At 47.9% G+C, this 20,677-nt stretch overlaps 1 protein-coding gene and 2 pseudogenes across 2 annotated transcripts; 1 reads left to right on the forward strand and 2 right to left on the reverse strand.

Moving 5' to 3' along the window:
- Window positions 1–5,756: 5,756 nt before the first annotated feature.
- LOC120668079 lies at window positions 5,757–6,778 on the reverse strand (annotated as a pseudogene).
- A 2,628-nt stretch (window positions 6,779–9,406) lies between these two features.
- Window positions 9,407–10,146, forward strand: LOC120668080 (annotated as a pseudogene).
- Window positions 10,147–13,946: 3,800 nt separating this feature from the next.
- LOC120667023 (E3 ubiquitin ligase PQT3-like) lies at window positions 13,947–17,760 on the reverse strand. Of its 2 annotated transcripts, none has more exons than XM_039947030.1 (6): window positions 17,407–17,760; window positions 16,661–16,801; window positions 16,489–16,544; window positions 15,802–16,182; window positions 14,863–15,628; window positions 13,947–14,619 (listed from the first exon to the last, which is right to left on the reverse strand). In XM_039947030.1, the coding sequence occupies exons 1-6, from the start codon at window positions 17,475–17,477 to the stop codon at window positions 14,163–14,165; spliced, it is 1,872 nt and encodes a 623-aa protein (XP_039802964.1). In that variant the 5' UTR covers window positions 17,478–17,760; the 3' UTR covers window positions 13,947–14,162. The 2 variants fall into 2 exon arrangements, with proteins under 2 accessions (XP_039802964.1, XP_039802965.1); XM_039947031.1 differs by having other exon boundaries at window positions 13,947–14,616; window positions 17,407–17,758.
- Between the last annotated feature and the right edge of the window lie 2,917 nt (window positions 17,761–20,677).

Raw genomic sequence — 20,677 nt, forward strand, 5'->3', positions numbered from 1 at the left:
GTCCGACCTCGAAGCCCACCTTGCGGCTCGACAGTCCGAGCTGGAGACTCGCAGCGAGGACCTCGAGATCCGGAGGCAGGAGCTCGACGTCTTCTCTGCGACTCTGCAGGGATGGCGTGAACAACTGCAGGAGAGAGCCCTCCAGCTGACTGCCGACGAGGCGGTTTTGGAGGAGGGCTGGAAATCCCTCGCCAAGCGGGAGGCCCATGCCACCGGCATAGAAAAGGAACTCGGGCGCCAGCGTGAGTCGCTCAAGAAGTTGAAGGACCAGGCGGAGGAGAGGGAGGCCGAGCTCGAGGAGAGGTCCCGCGGGCTCGAGGAAAGGTCCCGCGAGGTGGAGGTGGCCAAAGCGGCTCTGGACACCCGGGTGCGAGATGCGGTCCAGGAGGCGGTCCGGAAGCACCAGGAGGACCAGCGCGCGGGAGCCCAGCGGATCGCTGACTGGGCGGCCGAAGCGAGCCTCGCACTGGTGCCATTTGGAATGAGCCCAATCCAGGTGGCGGAGCCGCCAGCTTCGATAGCTGACACCTTCCCAGTGCTGAGCTCTGCTTCGGATAGGCTCCAGCGCCTGGAGCCGGTCCTTGCTGGACAGCTCGAAACCGAGGGCCGCGAGCTGATCCGGATGGTGGCGGAGCACATCCTGACCTGCCTCCGGAGCCATGACCCGACCATCTCGTTGGCGCCCGTGGTCGATGGCCCTGTAGCGGAGACGGAGGCCGCCGCTCGGGAGAGCGTGTAGGAGGTCGTTGACTTCGTCGCCGCCTACTTCAAGCGAGAGCCTGCAGACCCTTGAGCTGGGCATTATATCTTTTTCCTTTTGCATTATGTAACAAACTTTGTACTAGCTAAAATTTTTGAAGTAGAAGAAACTTCAACTTAGCTGTTTGTCTATTGTTGATTTGTGGTATGCAGCACCCCGGCGCCCTGGCCCCCTGGCGGATAGGTTCAGTTGATTGGACCTGTCTGCCACATGAGCCGTAGGAGATGCTCCGGACCTCCTTGGTATAGGGCTGCATAGTCTGTAAGACGAGCAAGCGCCTTGTTCCCTGTGTAGTATACAGGACTACAGATAGAAGAATCAAGTTCGCTTATACAGTAGCAATGATACTGCGACTTAGCTATTTGACGCATGCAGAATCCGTTCGTGATGTGTGGAACAAAGCGGATGCTCCGGGCCCCCTGGGAGATAGACTCAGTTGTTTTGAGTCTGTCTACCATTGAGACTGGACCTTGATCTGCATGAAGGCTTTGAAGCAGGTGCCAGGACCCCCTGGTAGGTAGGCTCAATGGTTTGAGGCTGGCTACCACCAGTCAGGGCTTAACCTGTGTACCACTTAAAATTTACAGCTTAGTAACAGGCCCGCGGGACTCGTCCGTGACCAGTGCCAGGCTGGTACAAGGTCCGGGGCTCTAGATGCGCAGGTCCAGGTTGCTCAGCGCTTGTTACAGAGTGGTGGAGTGTGCAGGCTTAGGGTACGGGACCAGGCTAAGGCGCTACACAAAGCTCCGGACCATTCCAGGAACAGCACGATCTTCCCGGACCTGGCTTCATCATCCCAGGCCTCTCGCAGCGGTGGCAAGGTCACTTTGTTGTACTCGATCTTTTGAGATATAGGACTGGACATGCCGTGTTGGACTTAGGAAACCAACTCTTGAGCTGGAACGGGGTCCGGGCCCTTAATTACCCGACTCCAGGTACTAGAGTACTTGTTACAGGGTGGTGGAGTGTGTAGGCTTTTGGGTACGGAACCAGCTAAGCGGCTACACAGGACTCCGGACCACCCCAGGAAACAAGCACCCGCTCTCCAGAGTAGGTCCCTAAGGGTCCGGACTCTTCTCCAGCAGCAAGAGGGTCCGGATCTGTACGGCAGTCCAGCAACTCAGCTCAGATCTTAGTTGTAGCAACAAGGGCAGAGGTCCCCGCGGGGGTTAGAGAGGTAAAAACTTGAGAATCGGCATGCGAATTTAAATTTTGACACAAAGACAGAACTGGGAGAAATTATTTCCTTTGCAATCTTGTTGTACATGGCTTGCGCGATGGATGCCAGAGACCGGGTTCACGAGGTCGGACCTCTACCGTTCTGGGCCGCGCGTTAGCCGACGGTGCGATGGATGCCAGAGGTCGGGTTTACGAGGGTGGCCCCCAACCGCTCTGGGCCGCACGGTAACTCTATCTTATTACAAAGGAAAGGATTATTTTCCGGCTCTGCCTAGGTGTAAAACTTACGCAGATGCTCTATGTTCCATGGGTTGGGCTGCGGCACTCCATCTTCTGTGGCGAGGCGAACGCATCCGGGCCGGCATACCTCTGTAACCTTGAAGGGCCCCTCCCAGCTGGGGGAAGTTTGTGGAGCCCTTCTCGGCTCAGGATCCGTCTGAGGACGAGGTCGCCAGCCCGGAGCTCCCTGCTGTGCACGAACCGTTGATGATAGCGCCGGAGCACCTGGTTGTAGCGTGCGTTTCGGATTGCTGCTCGCCACCTTCGCTCATCAACGAAGTCCACGTCGTCGCGCCGCAGTTGTTCCTGCATGGATTCGTCAAAGGCCTGGACCCGTGGTGAGCCCAGGTGAATTTCTGGGGGAAGGCATGCTTCAGCCCCGTAGACCAGGAAGAACGGAGTCTCCCCGGTGGCTCGGCTGGGTGTGGTCCGATTGCCCCATAGTACGCATGGAAGCTCGTCAACCCACTTGGCACCGTGCTTCTTCAAGCAGTTGTAGGTGCGGGTCTTGAGTCCCCTGAGGATCTCTGCATTCGCTCTCTCAACCTGTCCATTGCTACGAGGATGTGCTACGGACGCAAAGCATAGCTGGATGCCGATGTCCTCACAGTACTCTTGGAAGAGTCTGCTTTTGAATTGGGTCCCGTTATCCATGATGATGCGGCTTGGGACGCCAAATCTGCACACAATGGACCTGAGGAAGGCGACTGCTGATTTCTTAGTGATATTCACCACAAGGGTAACTTCCGGCCACTTGGTGAACTTGTCGATGGCGACATATAGGAACCGGTACCCGCCGACAGCCCGGGGGAATGGCCCCAGGATATGCACACCCCACACAGCGAATGGCCATGAGGGCAGAATCATCTGCAGAGCTTGAGCCGGGGTGTGTATTTGCTTTGCATGGAATTGGCATGCTTTGCAGGACCTTACCAGCTCAGCCGCATCCTGGAGTGCTGTTGGCCAGTAGAAACCATGCCGAAAGGCCTTGCCAACAAGCGTGCGAGAGGAGGAATGACTTCCACACTCGCCTCCATGGATCTCCGCGAGCAACTCGCGGCCCTCTCCCTGGGAAATGCACCGCATGAGGACACCGTTGGCGCCACGGCGGTAGAGATCCCCTTCTACCACCGCGTAGCGTTTAGCCAACCGGACTATGCGCTCAGCGGACACATCGTCATCAGGGAGGATGTTATCTTTCAGGTAGTCCCGGATCTCGGAGATCCATGCATCGGGAGCTCCCTGAGTAGGTGGGTGTGGCTCTGCGAGGTCACCAGGATCCTCAACAGGGCACACGGCCCAGGTTGGGCACCACAGGTGGAGTACTGCCGGGACCGCTGGCTTCGAGGTGCCAGCTTGATTCCCCTCACCCAGCTCGGCAGGCTGGGTGGTAGGTCTCAGCAGCCGTCTTTCAAAGACACCCTCGGGCACGGATGCCCAGGTAGATGCTCTCGCAGAGAGATCATCTGCTGTTGAGTTGTGCTCGCGGGGAACATGTTGCAGTTCCAAGGCGTCGAAGTCCTTCTCGAGCTTCCTCACGTGTATGAGGTATGCCGCGAGCTGGGGATTGTTGCAGTTGCAATCCCCTCGGACCTGCTTGATGATTAGCTGGGAGTCCCCCTTCACCAGAAGCTGCCGGACCCCCAATGAGAGGGCTTGCGTCAGGCCAAAGATAAGAGCTTCGTACTCCGCCATGTTGTTGGTGGCCTTGAACTCAAGGTGCACCATGTACTTCAGCTGATCTCCGTTTGGGTCGATGAGGACCACACCAGCCTCGGCCCCCTTCTCGCGGGCGGACTCGTCAAAGAAGAGTGTCCAGTGAGGCTCGGTGAAGACTGGTGTCCTGATTTCCGGCTCCGGGGGTCCAGCGTTGACGACCGGACCCCCAGGATTGCTTGGGGAAGGAGTCCACTCCGCTATGAAATCAGCCAGGATCTGGCTCTTGATTGCATGGCGTGGCTGGAAGTCCAATTGAAACTCTGCCAGCTCTGCCGCCCACTTGGCGATATTGCCTGTGGCGTTGGAGTTGTGCAGGATCGCTCTTAACGGGTAAGAGGTCACTACGACAACTCGGTGTGCCTGAAAGTAGTGGCGCAGTTTCCTGGACGCAATAAGTATCGCATAGATAAGCTTATGCGTCTCAAGATACCTGGCCTTCGCCTCGTGGAGGACTTCGCTGACGTAGTAAACTGGCTTTTGGACGGTCCGGATCCTAGTTTCCGGGTCCGGCTCGCCCTTATCCACCACATCAGGTCCTTGGGCCCCCAGCGGCTCTGGGTTCCCATTGGCACAAGGCTCGTCCGGACCCCCTACCTGGCGCGCCAAATGTCGTGGTGCTGCAACCACGGCCGGGTGGCGGAAGGCACCCGCCCTAGCCCAGAGGGTGTGTACTCGGGGGTTAGCTAGTCCCAGTTAGATTTCAGTCACGAACACGATGAACACAGCAAGATTTAGAGTGGTTCGGGCCGCCGGAGCGTAATACCCTACGTCCACTGTGTGTTGTATTGCCTCCCCACGAGAGTGTGAGAGCTGCGAGAGCTTGTGTCTGGCTGGAGATGTCCTGTGCACAGCGAGCGCCTCCCTTTTATATCTCAAGGGAGGCGCGTACATGGCTGCTGGGACCCCGATAAGTGGGCCCAGCTATGCGGTATAAAATATCGTACTGTTCATCATTATGGCGTTGCAGGCAAAGGAGATCTTTCTCTGGATATCTTTGCCTGCTCTTGGAGTCTCCCGTTCAGCATGTCTTGGTGCTGTCTTGTCGGAACGGCGCCCGTCGTAGCCAGCGGCGTCGCCTGCCACGTAGCTGAACGGCCACGTAGCTGAACGGCTGTATAGGGAGCGGCGTAGGCGGCATGATGGAAAAGCGCCGTGCCGTCGTATCCATTTAATGCTTGAGACGGGCTCTGCGCGGGCGCGGCACAGGCGGCCGCACTGTGCGCCTTGGTAATACGCGGTGCACAGCGGGGCCTGACAAAGGCTGTGCCGCGTGCTGCGGCGGCAGAGCACGCGTCAACCACCGCATTAAATGCGGTGGGTGGGCGAGTCCCCCTTGCAGAGGACTCGCGCACGAGCCCGCGCCCGTGCCTCCGGGACACGTGGCGGCTCTGGACCCCCACACGGTAAGGGGGGGTCCGGATGGCGCAGGAGGTCCCGGACCCCTATGGGGGGTCCGAGGCCTCGGCTGTCGGCTCGGAGCTTCCCTTCCTTAGTCACGTGGCGTCTCCGGACCCATCCCCAGGCGGGGAACGGGTCCGAGGCCGTTGGCCTGATGAGGAAAGAGCCTGACCGGTGGGGCCTGGCTTCTCCGTCCTTACGCGTAGTTTTCGGATAACTACGCGGGTCCTGCCTTGCTGCAGTAAGAGTGGGTATCCCTGCTACAAGGTACTGACAGACTTAACTTGTACCGTAAACGATTCAGAGATGTAAACCTTATAAAACTACTGCCTAATTGAATCTACTTATACCCAACTAGTATCTGCTAATGACGACGCTCCAACTATATAATGTAGAGATCTTTCTTAATTCTAATCTAGCACTAGTAAACTAGTCCGACGTAGTCGAGCTCCACCGATCCAGCCACATCTTGCCGTCCTCCGTGATGTCGCTGAGCGTGATGCCCTTGGCCGCCGTTAGCTCCTCCACCTCCACGCTATCCGTGCCGAGCCGGACGCCCACCAGGTGCTTCGCGGGAGGCACCGTTGCGTCGAGTTGTGCCTTCTCCTGGTTGAGTGTCACCCAGTAGCCTCCCCTGGCATCGCGCCTCACGTTGTCCATGTACCCCGGCAGGTCCGTCAGAAGCTCGTACTGCCCGACCTTGGACCGCCTCAGCCAATACCTGAACGCCTGCGCCGGCACCATTGTGTGCCACCACCACGTGCGTCCTGTCGGCGCTCACGGCCACGCCGTTTGGGTACAGCAGGCCGGCCCCCCTGAGCACGGCGACCTCCTTGGTCCACGCATCGTACCGGAGTAGCCGTCCCGTCGCGTCGGCGTTCATCATGATCTTCGTGTTGAACCTGTGCAGGTACGTGGTGCTGCCGTCGGTGAAGTAGACGTCGCCGGTGGCCTGGTCGAGGTACAGCCTCAGCCAGTCAAGCACAACAATGTATTTTGGTTCCCTCCAATGCTTCAGAGTTCCATGGCCCGTATACACAAATCCTTGTCCTTGAGACCTTGACAGTGAAATTTAAGTTGTTCTACTTACTTGTTGTAACACTTTGAATGGTGCATCCCAAGGAATTGGATTATATATAGGATGTGACAGTGTAGTAGTCTTTGGTACTGGCCTACCATCCGTTGCTACAAGTCATCTAGTAATCGTTCATGTATCATTCATCTACCATGAGTATGAGACATGAGTTCGTTTTCATGGCGCATGTATGATTGTGGTTGTTTGCGTGCCAATGTCGTGTGCCCTGAAATGAACAAGGGGCCGATCGAGGAATAAACAATGCACGTCTCCATTGCTTTTAGTCCCATACCGGGGATCCAATCAGGCAGGATGGCACTCAAATGCGTGGGCCGGCGCAGGAACGGCGTGACGCATGAGCCCAACATGTCAGCACATCCAGTCAACGAGGAAACTTGTGTGCTGGTGGCCTCGTGTGCGGCACGCGCACGCAGCAAACATCTTGAATTAAAAGGAAACAATTCACCCCTGGCCACCACAATCTCTTAACCCAGGCGCATGACACATCCTTCTTTCTTTTCTGCGTTTTGATTACCATGTTGCATTTTTGCTCATTGATCTCTGCTAAGCAACGCAAATTCTTCCTTACAGACACAGCAACTAAAGCAAGCTACAGAAAAATCCCAGTTACACTAGTTGATCTCTAGTTAAAAATGGCACAAGCCGTTTCACTCAGCTCAGTGATTTCCAGTTGGATCTCAAATTCCCAGTGGCAATAAATTTTTTTTTTGAAACGAACTGTTTTTTTTTTTTGAAACGAACCGGCAGGAGAGCTGCCCGCTATATTAAAAAGAAAGGTGCCCCACGGGCAAAACAAACAAAGTTAGCATTGTACAAGGCCAAGCACGGGTCTCGCAAAAAAAGGTTGGAGAACCGGTCGTCCAACAAAGAAAAGAGAAACTACTAAGCCAAGAGCGCTGCCAAGTGCTTGGCGCCCGCCGCCTTCTAACTATTCGCTTGGTCCTTAATCCTTGAGATCACCATCGGGCACGGAGTTTCCTTGTGCTTGAAAATTTTTGCATTGCGGTCTAGCCAAATCTCCCAAACCACCAGCATGATGAGACTGCGTAATCCTTTTGCATCATTGGAGGGCACCCGCGCTAACCTGTGGCAATAATTACAGCTCATTAAGCCGCCGACTTTGTTCCATGCTCAACACGCAAGATAAATTAACTGTAAATCCCCACTCACTCCCTCAGGCATTACACTAACAACATCAATTATTCCCATGAAAGAGCACCGGAGATTCAATCACGGTGCATCAGGATTCAGGAAGTACAAAAAACAAAACTGCCCTACCATCTTTGCTTGAAGTTGCTTTCCTCGTCGCTCGAAGTTGAGCCCTCGTACGCCTCCTGTACGAATGCCTGGAGCTGGATTTCCGACGCCTAAAACACGACCGCCCCTTCCTCCTACCATGGAACTCCTCATTGTAGTCATCAGACTCAAAGCTACCACTGTCCACTGCACGTCTAATCGTCTATGCTGACAGTCATCCCTTGGACTGCTAGCATGATGTGTTCCGGCCTTCTTCCGACTATGGTACTCCGCATAGTAGTCATGGGACTCGATGCTGTAGTTGGCTTAGGTTCCTCCATGAAAGTTTTAGATTTTTCTCAGTAGATTCCAATAATATATTCTTAGATACGAAAAAGAAAAGCAGCATTGCTGCAGTTGGCTTAGGCCTCTTTTGCTTTTTAGGTGGGATGTTGGATTGGGGGAGCACGTAGGAGCGCTTTACTTATAGTAAAACTGATTGGCATAATTTATTGTCTGATCTTGTATTGTCAAAACAGGTGGTAGTGTCTCGGATCGCACCTAAAGTGGACATCCCTTCATTGGAGGCGAGTAAATGTACCGGTGGTGGCTACACGCTTTAATTTGTTATTTATTCTATCTCCACATTAAAAATTCAGAACCACAACTAATACAATATGATCTATCTGGCCTTATTTAATGAGTATGTTATATCTTCCCTATGGATTCGATGGAAAATCTATAATTCTTTATCTATGGCCTGATGATGCCTTTGGTGGTGGAATGGAATGATGCTTATGGAGATATATATAATTTATCATTTCTCTCTATGGCATATGCATTGCATCCAATTCATTGCATTGGCATATGGAGTTATGTCGTGAACCTATGGTTCCAACTGTACCGATACAACATCGTTTATTGGGCATAACGATGCAGCTTCATACCTTGTTGGGTATGAAGGCAGGAGACATGACATTTGCATTGCATATGCATTATGATTTTGGATTATGGCATATTTGTTTGGGAATGATATTGAGAAGCAATATCCTCAAGGCTTGGTGGTGATCGGTATTAATCTTGCATATGAAGTAATCATTTCATTTATTATATCTCATGATTTATCATTGATTACTTTTAATTCGGGAATTGCATTTGCATTATGATTTGGAATATGAAGTGTATGCCATTATGGCTTGGGAGATAATTGTGAGAAGTGATATTTCTCCAAGGTTTGGTGGTGACTAATCTTATCCTATATGTGGTTTTGTTACTTTGATTTGGTATATCTTATTGGTGGTCATTGGTGTAGCTATAATTGAAGCTTAAGTCGATGCTTAATAAAATTGTAGTTTAAATAGCTTGTTAAAGTAGTTTACTTGCTGAGATTTCATATCTCACACCTTTTTTCTCTTTTTATATACTTGTGTTGCTTGGTTGAATGGTGGGAAAGTAGTGTCACACACAACAGTTCATGCAATCAACTAGTTTCATACTTGTGCTATCCTTTAGAATTGCTTGTTTTATAATCATAACTTAATATTGTGGACTTTGTTGGGTTGGTCATGTCAGACTTATGGTGATGCTTATATGTTCTTAGGGATGTTTATTTTGCTAGTGTGGTTATATTTTGTTACTCTTGCTTTAGGGGAGATGCTGCCAATTTTTTTTATTTGTAAGGCTTGGGGAAAGGTTTGGATGGCATCTTGATTGTTTTTGGTTCTGGGGTGTTACACACCATGCCGGTCAACTTCCAGGACGGACGGTTGCTTGTACTCCTGTCCATGGACCATGGGTCGTCGTCTCGTGAGCTCGATAGTGCCCGCCAGATATCGACGGATCCGTACTCCTGAGCTGCTTAGATTTCATTTTAATGATAGGACCGTCCTGATCGGCTAGGCAGCTACATCGACGCTGCAATATCTTTGATCCGATTCGGCGTTCATGGGGTTGTCCTGATTTTGGCAATTATTTTTACAACAAGCATCATTGAAATCGCTAATAATTTAAGTTGCAGGTTCGGGGACGTGGCCGAGCTGGTCGAGTGCATGTCCCTGAATATCTACGCCCGGCTCCCGGCTGCCGAGCTCACGCCGGCGACCACCTACGCCGCGTACCTGGTGTACGGCGTCGTAAAGGGACACCGCGGCCTGAGCTACCCGGACCAGGAGACGACGGTGGCGCTGGGCGGGGGACGCGTGGCGCCGGCGCGCCACGCCGTGTGCCTCCACCCGACGAGGCCGAGGCGCGCAAGTTCAGGGCCGTGTCCCGCAGCACCAGCGACGAGGAGCCGAGGTGGCCGAGGCTGCGGGAGGACGGGTGGTCGGAAATGGAGATGGCGACGGCGACGGCGGCGGGAGGCCCCGGCGACGGTCGCGGGCGAGGAGGTGGCGGTGAGCTTCGAGGTGCTGGGGTAGTGGGGTGGTACCCGAAACACGGGCTCATTGTGGAGGGCGTCGAGTTTAGGCCCGTCAACTGACTTCCACGGTTGAAGCGGTTTTTTTATTTTTATATTTTTTATTTCGTTTTTTACAAAAATATATTTTCGATTTGGAAATTTACAAAAATATATCCCGGCCGCCCCGCTGCCGGGCGGCAAGGGCTTATCTGTAAAAAAAAGAAAAAAAATTGCGGACAGATCCGTGGGAACCGGCCGGGCGGCCGGCCTCCCAGAGCGGCCGGCCCCCACCGCTATATAAGGGTGTTGGCTGCCCTCCCCCCTCATTTGCCTTGCTAAAAATCCAGAAAAAAAAGAGAGGGAGGGAGGGGGCGGAGGGGTGAGGGAGAGGCAAAGCGGCGAAGCCCTGTCGGATTTTCAAGCCGGCGACTTTAGGTAACTAAAATTTTCTACATTTTATAAATAGATTATGTTGTAATTATTTTTTTGAAACAGTAGATTACCAATCAGTTCAATTATTATTAGGAGTGATTAGTGGTACATTTAGTTGTATTTACTTATAGTGATTAGCGTTGATATAGTACATTAAGTGTTAGATTTAGTATTAGAAAATACTAGAAAATTGTTAGAGAAGTATTAGAAAATGCAAGATAATATTAGAAAATTGTAGAAAATGTTAGAAAATTGTAGAAAATGTTAGAAAATTGTAGAGAATGTTAGAAAATTGTAGAGAATGTTAGAAAATTATAACAAAAATTATAGAAACTATTTTGTTTAAACAGTAGATTAGCAATCATTTTAATTATTATTAGGACTGATTAGTGGTACATTTAGGTGTAGTTAATTGTAGTGATTAGTGTTGATATAGTACATTAGCAATCTAATTAATTAATCTTAAAAATTGCAAGATAATATTAGAAAATTTCTAAAATGTTACAAAATATTAGAAATTATTATTAATGGTTAGAAAATCATATAAATTATTTAGGAAATATAAGGAAATATTAGAAATATTTAGATGTATGTGATTGTATTGTATTGTTTTGATCTTACGTGGTAGGTATGGCCGGGGTTACTCCTGCGTTGCTGGACCCAACAATAGACTCGGGTCACCGGTCCTTCCTTGCGAAGGTTCAGCACCAAGAACTAAACGTGCTGCGTTGTTTTATTTCTTTATCTTCGTTGAGATACCTTACATGAAATTTATTTTGCAGTCTTCAGATGCTCCAGAAAACTGTGGTTTTACCATATGGGCCGATCCTGCACCAATTGATTCAGTTCAGGAGTTCATCGAGTACCTCCAGATAAAGATCTTTGATCTGGATGCAAGGTAAACCATTACGAGGAATTGAGCGAGGGTAACAAAGACGACGAAGATGATGATACCAGCAATGCAGCCGCTTCATAGGATGAACCATGCACTATTCCTTACTGCAACTGCCCTTGTCACAAGAAGAAGGGCCCTGCCCATCCGGCACCACCGCCTGCACCACCTGCAATGGGTGGATACTGTGGAGAAGGCTCAACGCAGTTTGCTACGTGGGGGTACGGCTACTAGGACTACCTATTGCTAGTCACATGCTGTATCGTTGTGTTTGTTGTGTTTTTCTAAATTACCTAAGACATGTTAGCTTAGTTCAGAATCTGTTTACCGTAGTTGCAACGGGTTCTGCCATGCCACTGCATGTCTGATGTGTGTTTCATTAACGTTGTATTATGATGTAATTCCTATGGTTTATATTGTGTAATGCAGTTTTTAGTTCTTAATTCTTACCGTTATATTTGATGTGTGGTTCACAGTATTCTAGTCTCTTGAAAATGTCCGAAAATATTAAAGGCAAGTTCGAAGATTCACTAGATTGCTTGTGCGTGCGTGGCACCTCGGCGCCGTGATCTGTGGCGCGAAGACGTGTTATCTCGGCGCCACATATTACAGCGCCCACCCGCAGGGTCTATTTCTGCAAAAAGTTACAAAAAGAGCACATATGTGAAATTATTTCGCGAAAAGGACTAAATTGCAAAAAAAAATGCCGGCCGCCCCGCAGCCGGGCGGCCTGGGAGGCCGGCCGCCCAGTTGCCGGGCGGCCGGTTCCCAGTGACCTGTCTGCAATTTATTTTCGTCTTTTTTTGCAGGTAAGCCCCTGCCGCCCGGCAGCCGAGCGGCCAGGTCCCGGCCGCCCGGCAGCGGGGCGGCCGGTGTATATTTCTGTAAATTTCCAAATCGAAAATATATTTTTGTAAAAAACGAAAATAAAAAATAAAAAAATAAAAAACCGCCACGGTTGAACCAAGGGAAATTTGGAACTATGCTCCCAATTAATTTGGCAAATAGTAGTAGATATCATGTATTGTTGGCATTTTAAAGTCAAGTGGTGTTTTCAGAAATTTCATGACAACTTGTCTCAAACCAATGTTGATAGGTAGAGATCATGTATTATGATTAATTATCTGATAACCGGAACAAAGACAGTCGTCAGTCGGTATAGGTGGACTAGAGCTAACCACGAGAAGCCATGGGCACGGTATAGCACAAAAGCAAACATAACCATTTCGCAAAAAAAAAAGAAACCAAACACACCTCGATAACGATAAAATCATAAAAATTTAAAATGTTCCAAAACAAATCATATATGAAACTTGTACAGTAAACAATTCAGAGATGTAAAACCTTATAAAACTACTGCTTAACTGAATCTACTTATACCCAACTAGTATCTGCTAATGACGACGCTCCAGCTATATAATGTAGAGACCTGAACACCTGCACCGGCACCGTATGCGCCACAACCACATGCGTCGTGTCGGCGCTCACGGCCACGCCGTTCGGGTATGACATGCGTCGTGTCGGCGCTCACGGCCACGCCGTTCGGGTATGGCAGGCCGGCCCTGAGCACGGCGACCTCCTTGGTCCGTGCGTCGTACCAGAGTAGTTGCCCCGTCGCGTCGGCGTTCATCATGATCTCCGTGTTGAACCTGTGCGGTACGTGGTGCTGCTATCGGTGAAGTAGACGTCGTCGGTGGCCTGGTCGACGTACAGCCTCAGCCAGTCAAACACAACAATATATTTTGGTTCCCTCCAATGCTTCAGAGTTCCATGGCCCGTATACACAAATCCTTATCCTTGAGACCTTGACAGTGAAATTTAAGTTTTTCTACTTACTTGTTGTAACACTTTGAATGGTGCATCCCAAGGAATGGGATTATATATAGGATGTGACAGTGTAGTAGTCTTTGGTACTGGCCTACCATCCGTTGCTACAAATCATCTAGTAATCGTTCATGTATCATTCATCTACCATGAGTATGAGCCATGAGTTCGTTTTCATGGCGCATGTATGATTGTGGTTGTTTGCATGGTGCCAATGTCGTGTGCACTGAAATGAACAAGAGGCCGATGGAACGAACAAAGAATGCACGTCTCCGTTGCTTTTAGTCCCATACCGGGGATCCAGTCAGACAGGATGGCACTCAAATGGGTGGGCCGGCGCAGGGACGGCGTGCCGCATGACCCCAACATGTCAGCACACCCAGACCACGAGGAAACTCGTGTGCTGGTGGCCTCGTGCGCGGCACGCGCACGCAGCAAACATCTTGAATTAAAAGGAAAGAATTCACCCCCGGCCACCACGATCTCTTAACCCCAGGCGCATGACACATCCGCCTAGCCCTTTTTAAATTTTTTTTCTTTCTTTTCTGCTTTTTGATTACGAGTAATTGATAGGCCATGTTGCATTCTTGCTCATTGATCTCTGCTAAGCAATGCAAGTTCTTTCTTACAGACACGGCAAACTAAAGCAAGCTACAGAAAAATCCCAGTTACACTAGTCGATCTCTAGTTAAAAAATGGCACAAGCCGTTACACTCTGCTCAGTGATCTCCAGTTGGATCTCAAATTCCCAGTGGCAATTACAGTTCATTAAGCCGCCGACTTTGTTTCATGCTCGACACACAAGATAAATTAACTGTAAATCCTCACTCCCTCAGGCATTACACTAACAACATCAAATATTCCTATGAAAGAGCACTGGAGATTCAATCACCGCGCATCGGAATTCAGGAAGTACAAAAAAACAAAACTGCTTGCATCGTCATCTGCCCTACCATCTTCGCTTGAAGTTGCTTTCCTCGTCGCTCAAAGTTGAGCCCTCGTACGCGTGCCTCCTGTACGAATGCCTGGAGCTGGATTTCCGACTCCTAGAACGCGACCGCCCCTTCCTCCTACCATGGAACTCCTCATTGTAGTCATCAGACTCAAAGCTACCACTGTCCACTGCACGTCTATGCTGGCTGCCATCCCTTGGACTGCTAGCATGATGTGTTCCGGCCTTCTTCCGACTATGGTACTCCGCATAGTATTCATGGGACTCGATGCTGCTGTCTCGCGTCTCTGGAACCGATCTGCCACCGCTCCTGGATCCTCTTTTCTGAGCTGAGGCGCGGGAATGATGAAGCTCTGGTTTCGGAGATTGTGGACCTATGTTTTTGCAGCTGTCGGACAGCCTTGCGTGTGCAGAAGCTTCATGATCTTGGAAAACTCCACGCTGGAATCCACTGCTGCAGAAATCAATAGTCAGAAATGGTCAGTGTAGCAATTCAGAGGTGAGATAAGATGCGGACAATGAATTGAACGGTGAGGAAACAATAATCTACAAAATATGTCTCCAGGTGCAAAAGATCCATACAATCAGCATAATCTAGTGCTTCCGCAGTTCGGTTTGCTAGTGACTGCAAGTGACACACAAATATATCTACTTATTAACTATTTGGTGTGATTTTACCACGTTGAACTCAACACACCTGCAATGGCTTGCTGGGTAGCCTTGCATTCCAGGAGTGTGCAGTGGTAAGTTGCTGATATCATTGACATTATACAAGCCCATAGGGTAGCCGCTGGAAGGCATATTAGGCATAAAGTACATGCTGTAAGGATCAGCTCCCCAAGGCAGTCCTCCAAGTCCAAATGAAGAGTTATAACATGATAGTTCAAATGGAACGTTGCAATCATATCCAGCACAGTTGGCATCACCATTTCCAGTTGTGCCAGACTTCTTTTTCTTCTTTGCTGACTTACTCTTAACCACTTTTCGCTCAAGCTTCCCTGAAGCTATTGCTACTCCATCAGGTGCCAACTGTTTTTGACATCTTGGCTCTGGAGCAGTTTTCATGGCATCTGTCAGCGCTATGGTCTTTTTTACTGATGTTTTTTCAGTCTCTTCAGTTTTACTCTGGAGACCAGAACGTGTCTGTTCCTGATGATGATCTATTGGATTTTTGCATGCAGTTATCAAGAAACTACCTTCAGTAGCAGCCGATGGTGTGCTGTCCATATGTTGATTATTGTCCCCTTTTAACGCAGCGGATGCAGTGAAGCTGATAGATTTGCCATCTAAATTGCTGCTAATGGAGCTTGCAAGATTCCCTGTACCATTTGAAAGGCCACCACTCCTTGATGACAACATGCTTGAGATTGTACTTCTAAGAGTTTGATTGGGAATTAGGTCATCTGCAAGTATTTTAACACCACAAATGCACTTCGCTTGGGCAATAATGTAGTCCCGAATGCCTGATGACAGAAAAACAAATAGGCTGGTTGGGGTTATTTTTCATGCAGTGTGAAACCAAAATACCTTTTGATATAACCCAAATTTGAGCTACTAACACCATTAAATTCTGAACATGGGCATATTGCAACAACTATCAATGTGCAATCCACTTTACAAAGTTTGCATCACTTACATTTATCACAGAAACTATCGTAACAGCACTTGCTTGTCAACATTGCGTCTATCATAACCTTCTTGCATAGTGGGCAGTGGAGTTCTGCTGGCAAGCTATCACTGACACTGCTAGACATAGCCTGGACAAGTTCTGCTGGGATACCATCATCAAAGCTAGATACTATGGGAATCAGTGAACTGGTTCTTCTGGAATCATTTTTCCTGTCACCATAATTTGGGCAAGAATGAATAAAGTGCCCTGGGACTCCACATTTGTGGCAGATATAGCCAGGTGGAGGCGGCTTGCTTCCTGATGGGCAATGCCGAATGAAATGTCCAGGAATATGACAAATGCGGCAGACATAGCCAGGAGGGGGTGCCTGCACTTCCAATGGACGAACTGCAAATAAATTTTCAGGATCAGAGAAGGCGTGCAAGTTTCTTAAATAGAATGCAAAATAAAAACATAGCATGAAAATGTGAACAAACTCCTAAGTCACTTATAATTCCAGTTCTCTTAATTGAATCATCATCATTTGGTATGAACAATGTCTAACACTATAGCATACCAGACTATCAACATTAAACAGCAGTGCATCAGGAGAGTGTTACGGTTAAATCTAATTGGCTTGCAAGTGACTAATCATAAGTAAATGTCAACACGAGTCAAACTAGAAGTGAAAAATCATACACATCAGTACATTACCATTATGGCGGCCCAACTCTTCACCGTCATATCCACCTCCAGATGAAGAACCTCCCCTACATAAGAAGGCAAAATCAATCAATACTACAGCAGATGTATACATAAAGAAACTATTATTCGAGTTTTCCAGGCTACTACCACAAAAGGGCACATGAGTATATACGAATCTTACCACTTAATCTCAGCTGCATCAATCACATTTCTAATTGCTGCTACCTCTTCATCATCAGTTTCTGTAATTGCACTTGATTTCAAAGTTGACTCAGCAACTGTCTTGTTAGATGCCATCACATCATTCTCTAAGACTATGGGCCTGAATACAAATACCAGCTCAGTTACACAAAAATATAGATAATTTTCCGTATGTTATCGCCTACAGAAGGTTCGCCACAAATTTTTAATTTGATAAAGAAGATGAACAAGACTTTATATCATCTGTTTGGGGGGCAAGATTACGAGTATTCTGAATAGGGGTTTGAATTAGTGCCCCTAAGAGTCACTATTAAATGAACAAGTTTTAAAAAATCTGTCACATTTTGAAAACTTGGCACCCCTATCCCACAAAGGCATGGAAACTCTCTGCCATTTTAACCAGACTTGTATGCTAGTAAAAACAAGAAACATTGCAATGTCCAATTTCTATTATGATTTATGAACGATGATTTATCACTGCAGAACTACAAACATTATCTTTGACTGAACCTGATATGCAGTTTAATGTCAATTTTCTGCATGAAGATAATGATTTACAGGAGCCACCAAGTTTCAAAGGTGAACTCTTTGCAATGATCTACACCCTGCATTACCTTAATCGAGGTTGCTTGACTCAAAATTTTCACTCTCACAAATCCCCCGACGAAAAAAGAGTAGTAACAAACAAAATTTAGATGGTAATAGAGTCTGGGGAGGAGACAGTACGATGTGTCAATTGTGTCAATCGGATGTCCTGCAAGCCGATGGACCAGCACTGTAGAATTCTGCTGTATCATGGTATTTTCATCAAAGTATTCTGTACCCACAAGCAAAAAAAAAACATGGAAAGCAAGTATGAGGCCTTATCATACGAACACTCTAATTATAAAACTACCTAGCATCCCAAGAAGATGAAGCTCTAACGAGAACAGATCAAGATTACGGCTATGGACATACGCAGCGCAGTCCCCTGTTGCTCTGCGTTCGCAACAGGGGAGAACATCTCGGCATCGAACAGAAATGCATGCCCGGCCGCCCCCAGAATTACCGCGACGCGACGCGACCCGATCAAAAACCCTGTCCTCTACCTACAGCACGATCATTCGCACTCCCGGTGGCGGTCGCCTGAACCGGCACGACGCGGGGGTGGGACCGCACGCACCTTCCCCGGTGCGGGGGTCGCAGAGCGCGATGCCGTCCCGCGGGCCGCGGCCCCGCGTCCGGCCGGTCCCGTGCCGCCCCGTGGCCGCGATCAGCCGCTTGAGCTCGGCGACGGAGGCGAAGGCGCCGGGGACCTGCACGGAGAAGGTCTGCACCCCGCTCCGGTACCGGTAGTGCACCACCCCCATGCTGGGCCGCGCTGGAGCACACCCCTCGCCGGCCGGGGAGGAGCGGCGCCCGACCCTAGCGGGTAGCCCGCCCGCGCGGGTGCGGTGGCGGGAATGCCGGGTCGGGAGGTGGGGGGGGCGGGGGGGGGTGGCGAAGTGCGGCGGCGGAGGTGAGGGGCGTGGTGGGCTGGTGGAGTTTGGAGCGAGCGAGTCGGCGGTGGTGGCTTCCCCTGGAAGGCGTGGCACGGAAGCCGAGGTGGCGCGGGGGTGGAGGGGGATCGCGTGAAGCGGCGGAGTTGGGCTGTGGGCTGGGGAAATACCGGCACATGGTATGTGGGCTTTGAGGCCCATGATTCTGGCAGAATGTTGTATGTGGGCTTAGAGGCCCATGATTTTGAAGGAACAGGCTATGTGGGCTTTGAGGCCCAACCAAATCGAAGAAGAAGAAAGAAAAAAGTCATTTTTGCCCCCCTCAACTTTGAGCTGAATCTGTTTTTCCTCTCTGGACCATAAAACCGTCCGTCCAGTCTCCTCAGACTCACAAAACCGTTCACATAACCTCCCTGAGCTGTTTGAGGGTGAGATCACAGCGGTTTTTCTATTTTTCTTTTATTTTTTATTTTGACTAAATCTTTGAAAAATCAAAGTAAATCACAAAAAAATCATAAAATGAAAAATCTAATTTTATTGAACTCCACATAAGTAGATCTATGCATTAAATATATTATATGATATGCTTTAGTACACATTTTTTTATGTAGTTTTAGATATATGCTTTTCTGCAATTAATGTATATCTACAGTTTCTGTTGTCAAATTATAGTGAAATTTTTATGGTGGTCTAATTATTATATGATTGAGCTATAGTAAAAATTTTATAATTATTGGATCATGTTTGACTGAGCTATAGATTTATCTATATAAACCTAGATAAATCTAGACCAATCTATATATAAACTTAGATAAATCAATACCTCAATCATACATGATTCAATAATCATAAAATTTTTACTACATCTCAATCATATAATGATTATACCACCATAAAATTTTCATCATAATTTGACGATGGAGACTATAACTATAAATTAATTGCAAAAAAGCATATATCTAAAACTACAGAAAAAAAAATTTGTACTAAAATATATCATATAATATGTTCAATGCTTAAATCTACTTACATGGAGTTCAATAAAATTGGATATTCCCTTTTATGATTTTTTTGTGATTTCCTGTGATTTTTCAAAGATTTAGTCAAAATAAAAAATAAAAGAAAAATAGAAAAACTGCTGCCACCTCACCCTCAAACCACTCAGGGAGGTTATGTGAACGGTTTTGTGAGTCCAAGGAGGCTGGACGGACAGTTTTGTGGTCCAGAGAGAAAAAACAGATTCGGCTCAAAATTGAGAGAGGTAAAAAGGACTTTTTTCAAGAAGAAATGCCACATATACTGTTCGTATTTGTCATGGGCCTCATGTATATGTGGGCTTATAGGCCCATGATTTTTGACGAGGGATATGCTATGTGGGCTTAGAATATGCTATGACGGCTCATGATTGTACGCTGTAGCATGCAACGGCTCGATATACCGCAGCGAATTTGTCAATGATGTCTCCAATTTGCATAAATTTTTCACGACTACATAATTTGTGTGCACGATCTATCACTTGCCTATACTGTCCGGCCTTGTACAAATGCACAACATGTCCACATGAACAGATCGAATTGGTACAAGAACATCTCTAGCATGCCGGTTAGGTGTTACCATGTTACTAATTTTATTATACTTAAATTTTTACTGAGAATGTTCAGCAGAATTAGGGACTTTTTCTTCTATTGTCCGATATTATAATATGATGAGAACTTTCTCCATTTGTGTTTTATTTCCCTTAATTCTAATTGGGTGGGGTATAAAGGAATTTGTGCTCTTCATATACCCATATGGCTGGGTATTAATTTTCAGTGATATACTTCTTATCTGTTTTGGTGAGAGATAGAAACAATTTTTAACAGGCATCTTTTGGAAAAACTTTCGAGTCCAAATTTTAAGAAAAATATAAATGGATAGAGCATGCAAGCATCTACCATCATGCAAAATTTGAGATGCAACTGAAATTTGTACAATGAGAATTAAAAAAGAGAAATCAGCCTACGAATACTAGTGGGTTATGGGTCTGAGATGAACAGTTGAACCAGCAACTATTTTAAGTGCAAGTTTCTCTTTTTTTGTTTCTTCTTACATAATTTTTTGTTCTACCTCAAACTTTGCATAATGGTATAGGCTTACGTTCTCTATCTTTCATACTTTTGGATAAATTTTTATGCACAAATTTAAATGTAATTAAAGTTGGTAATACGTTAACATCCTAATAGACGGTAACACTAGATATGTTCTCGGTACTACCTTCCCATCATCATCATACGTTAACATACTAAGGAAGTTCAAAAGAGCCGGGCACTCGCTTTTCATGACAAGGATATATATCGATGATGCCCCAATACAAGGCTAGCTAGCGGTGCTTGGACCCTAGTTCATGCCGAATCACAAGAGGCATCTGTCTTGCGACGCCGCCGCGATGGCGATCGTCGATGATTAGACGCATATAACAACAATTAAGAATATAATCGATCACCAGCACCAGGCTGATCGTCCATCAGCAAGTCATGCTT

The sequence above is a fragment of the Panicum virgatum genome, chromosome 3N, assembly GCF_016808335.1.
Source record: "Panicum virgatum strain AP13 chromosome 3N, P.virgatum_v5, whole genome shotgun sequence".
Lineage (NCBI taxonomy): Eukaryota > Viridiplantae > Streptophyta > Magnoliopsida > Poales > Poaceae > Panicum > Panicum virgatum.

Excerpts from the sequence above, each read along its gene's own strand:
- LOC120667023 (XM_039947030.1), bottom strand. The coding sequence starts at position 17,477 with ATGATACAGCAGAATTCTACAGTGCTGGTCCATCGGCTTGCAGGACAT. Across the intron at positions 16,545-16,660 it reads GATGCAGCTGAGATTAAGTG|GGGAGGTTCTTCATCTGGAG; the intron begins GTAAGATTCGTA and ends CTTCTTATGTAG. Across the intron at positions 16,183-16,488 it reads AGAGTTGGGCCGCCATAATG|TTCGTCCATTGGAAGTGCAG; the intron begins GTAATGTACTGA and ends ATTTATTTGCAG.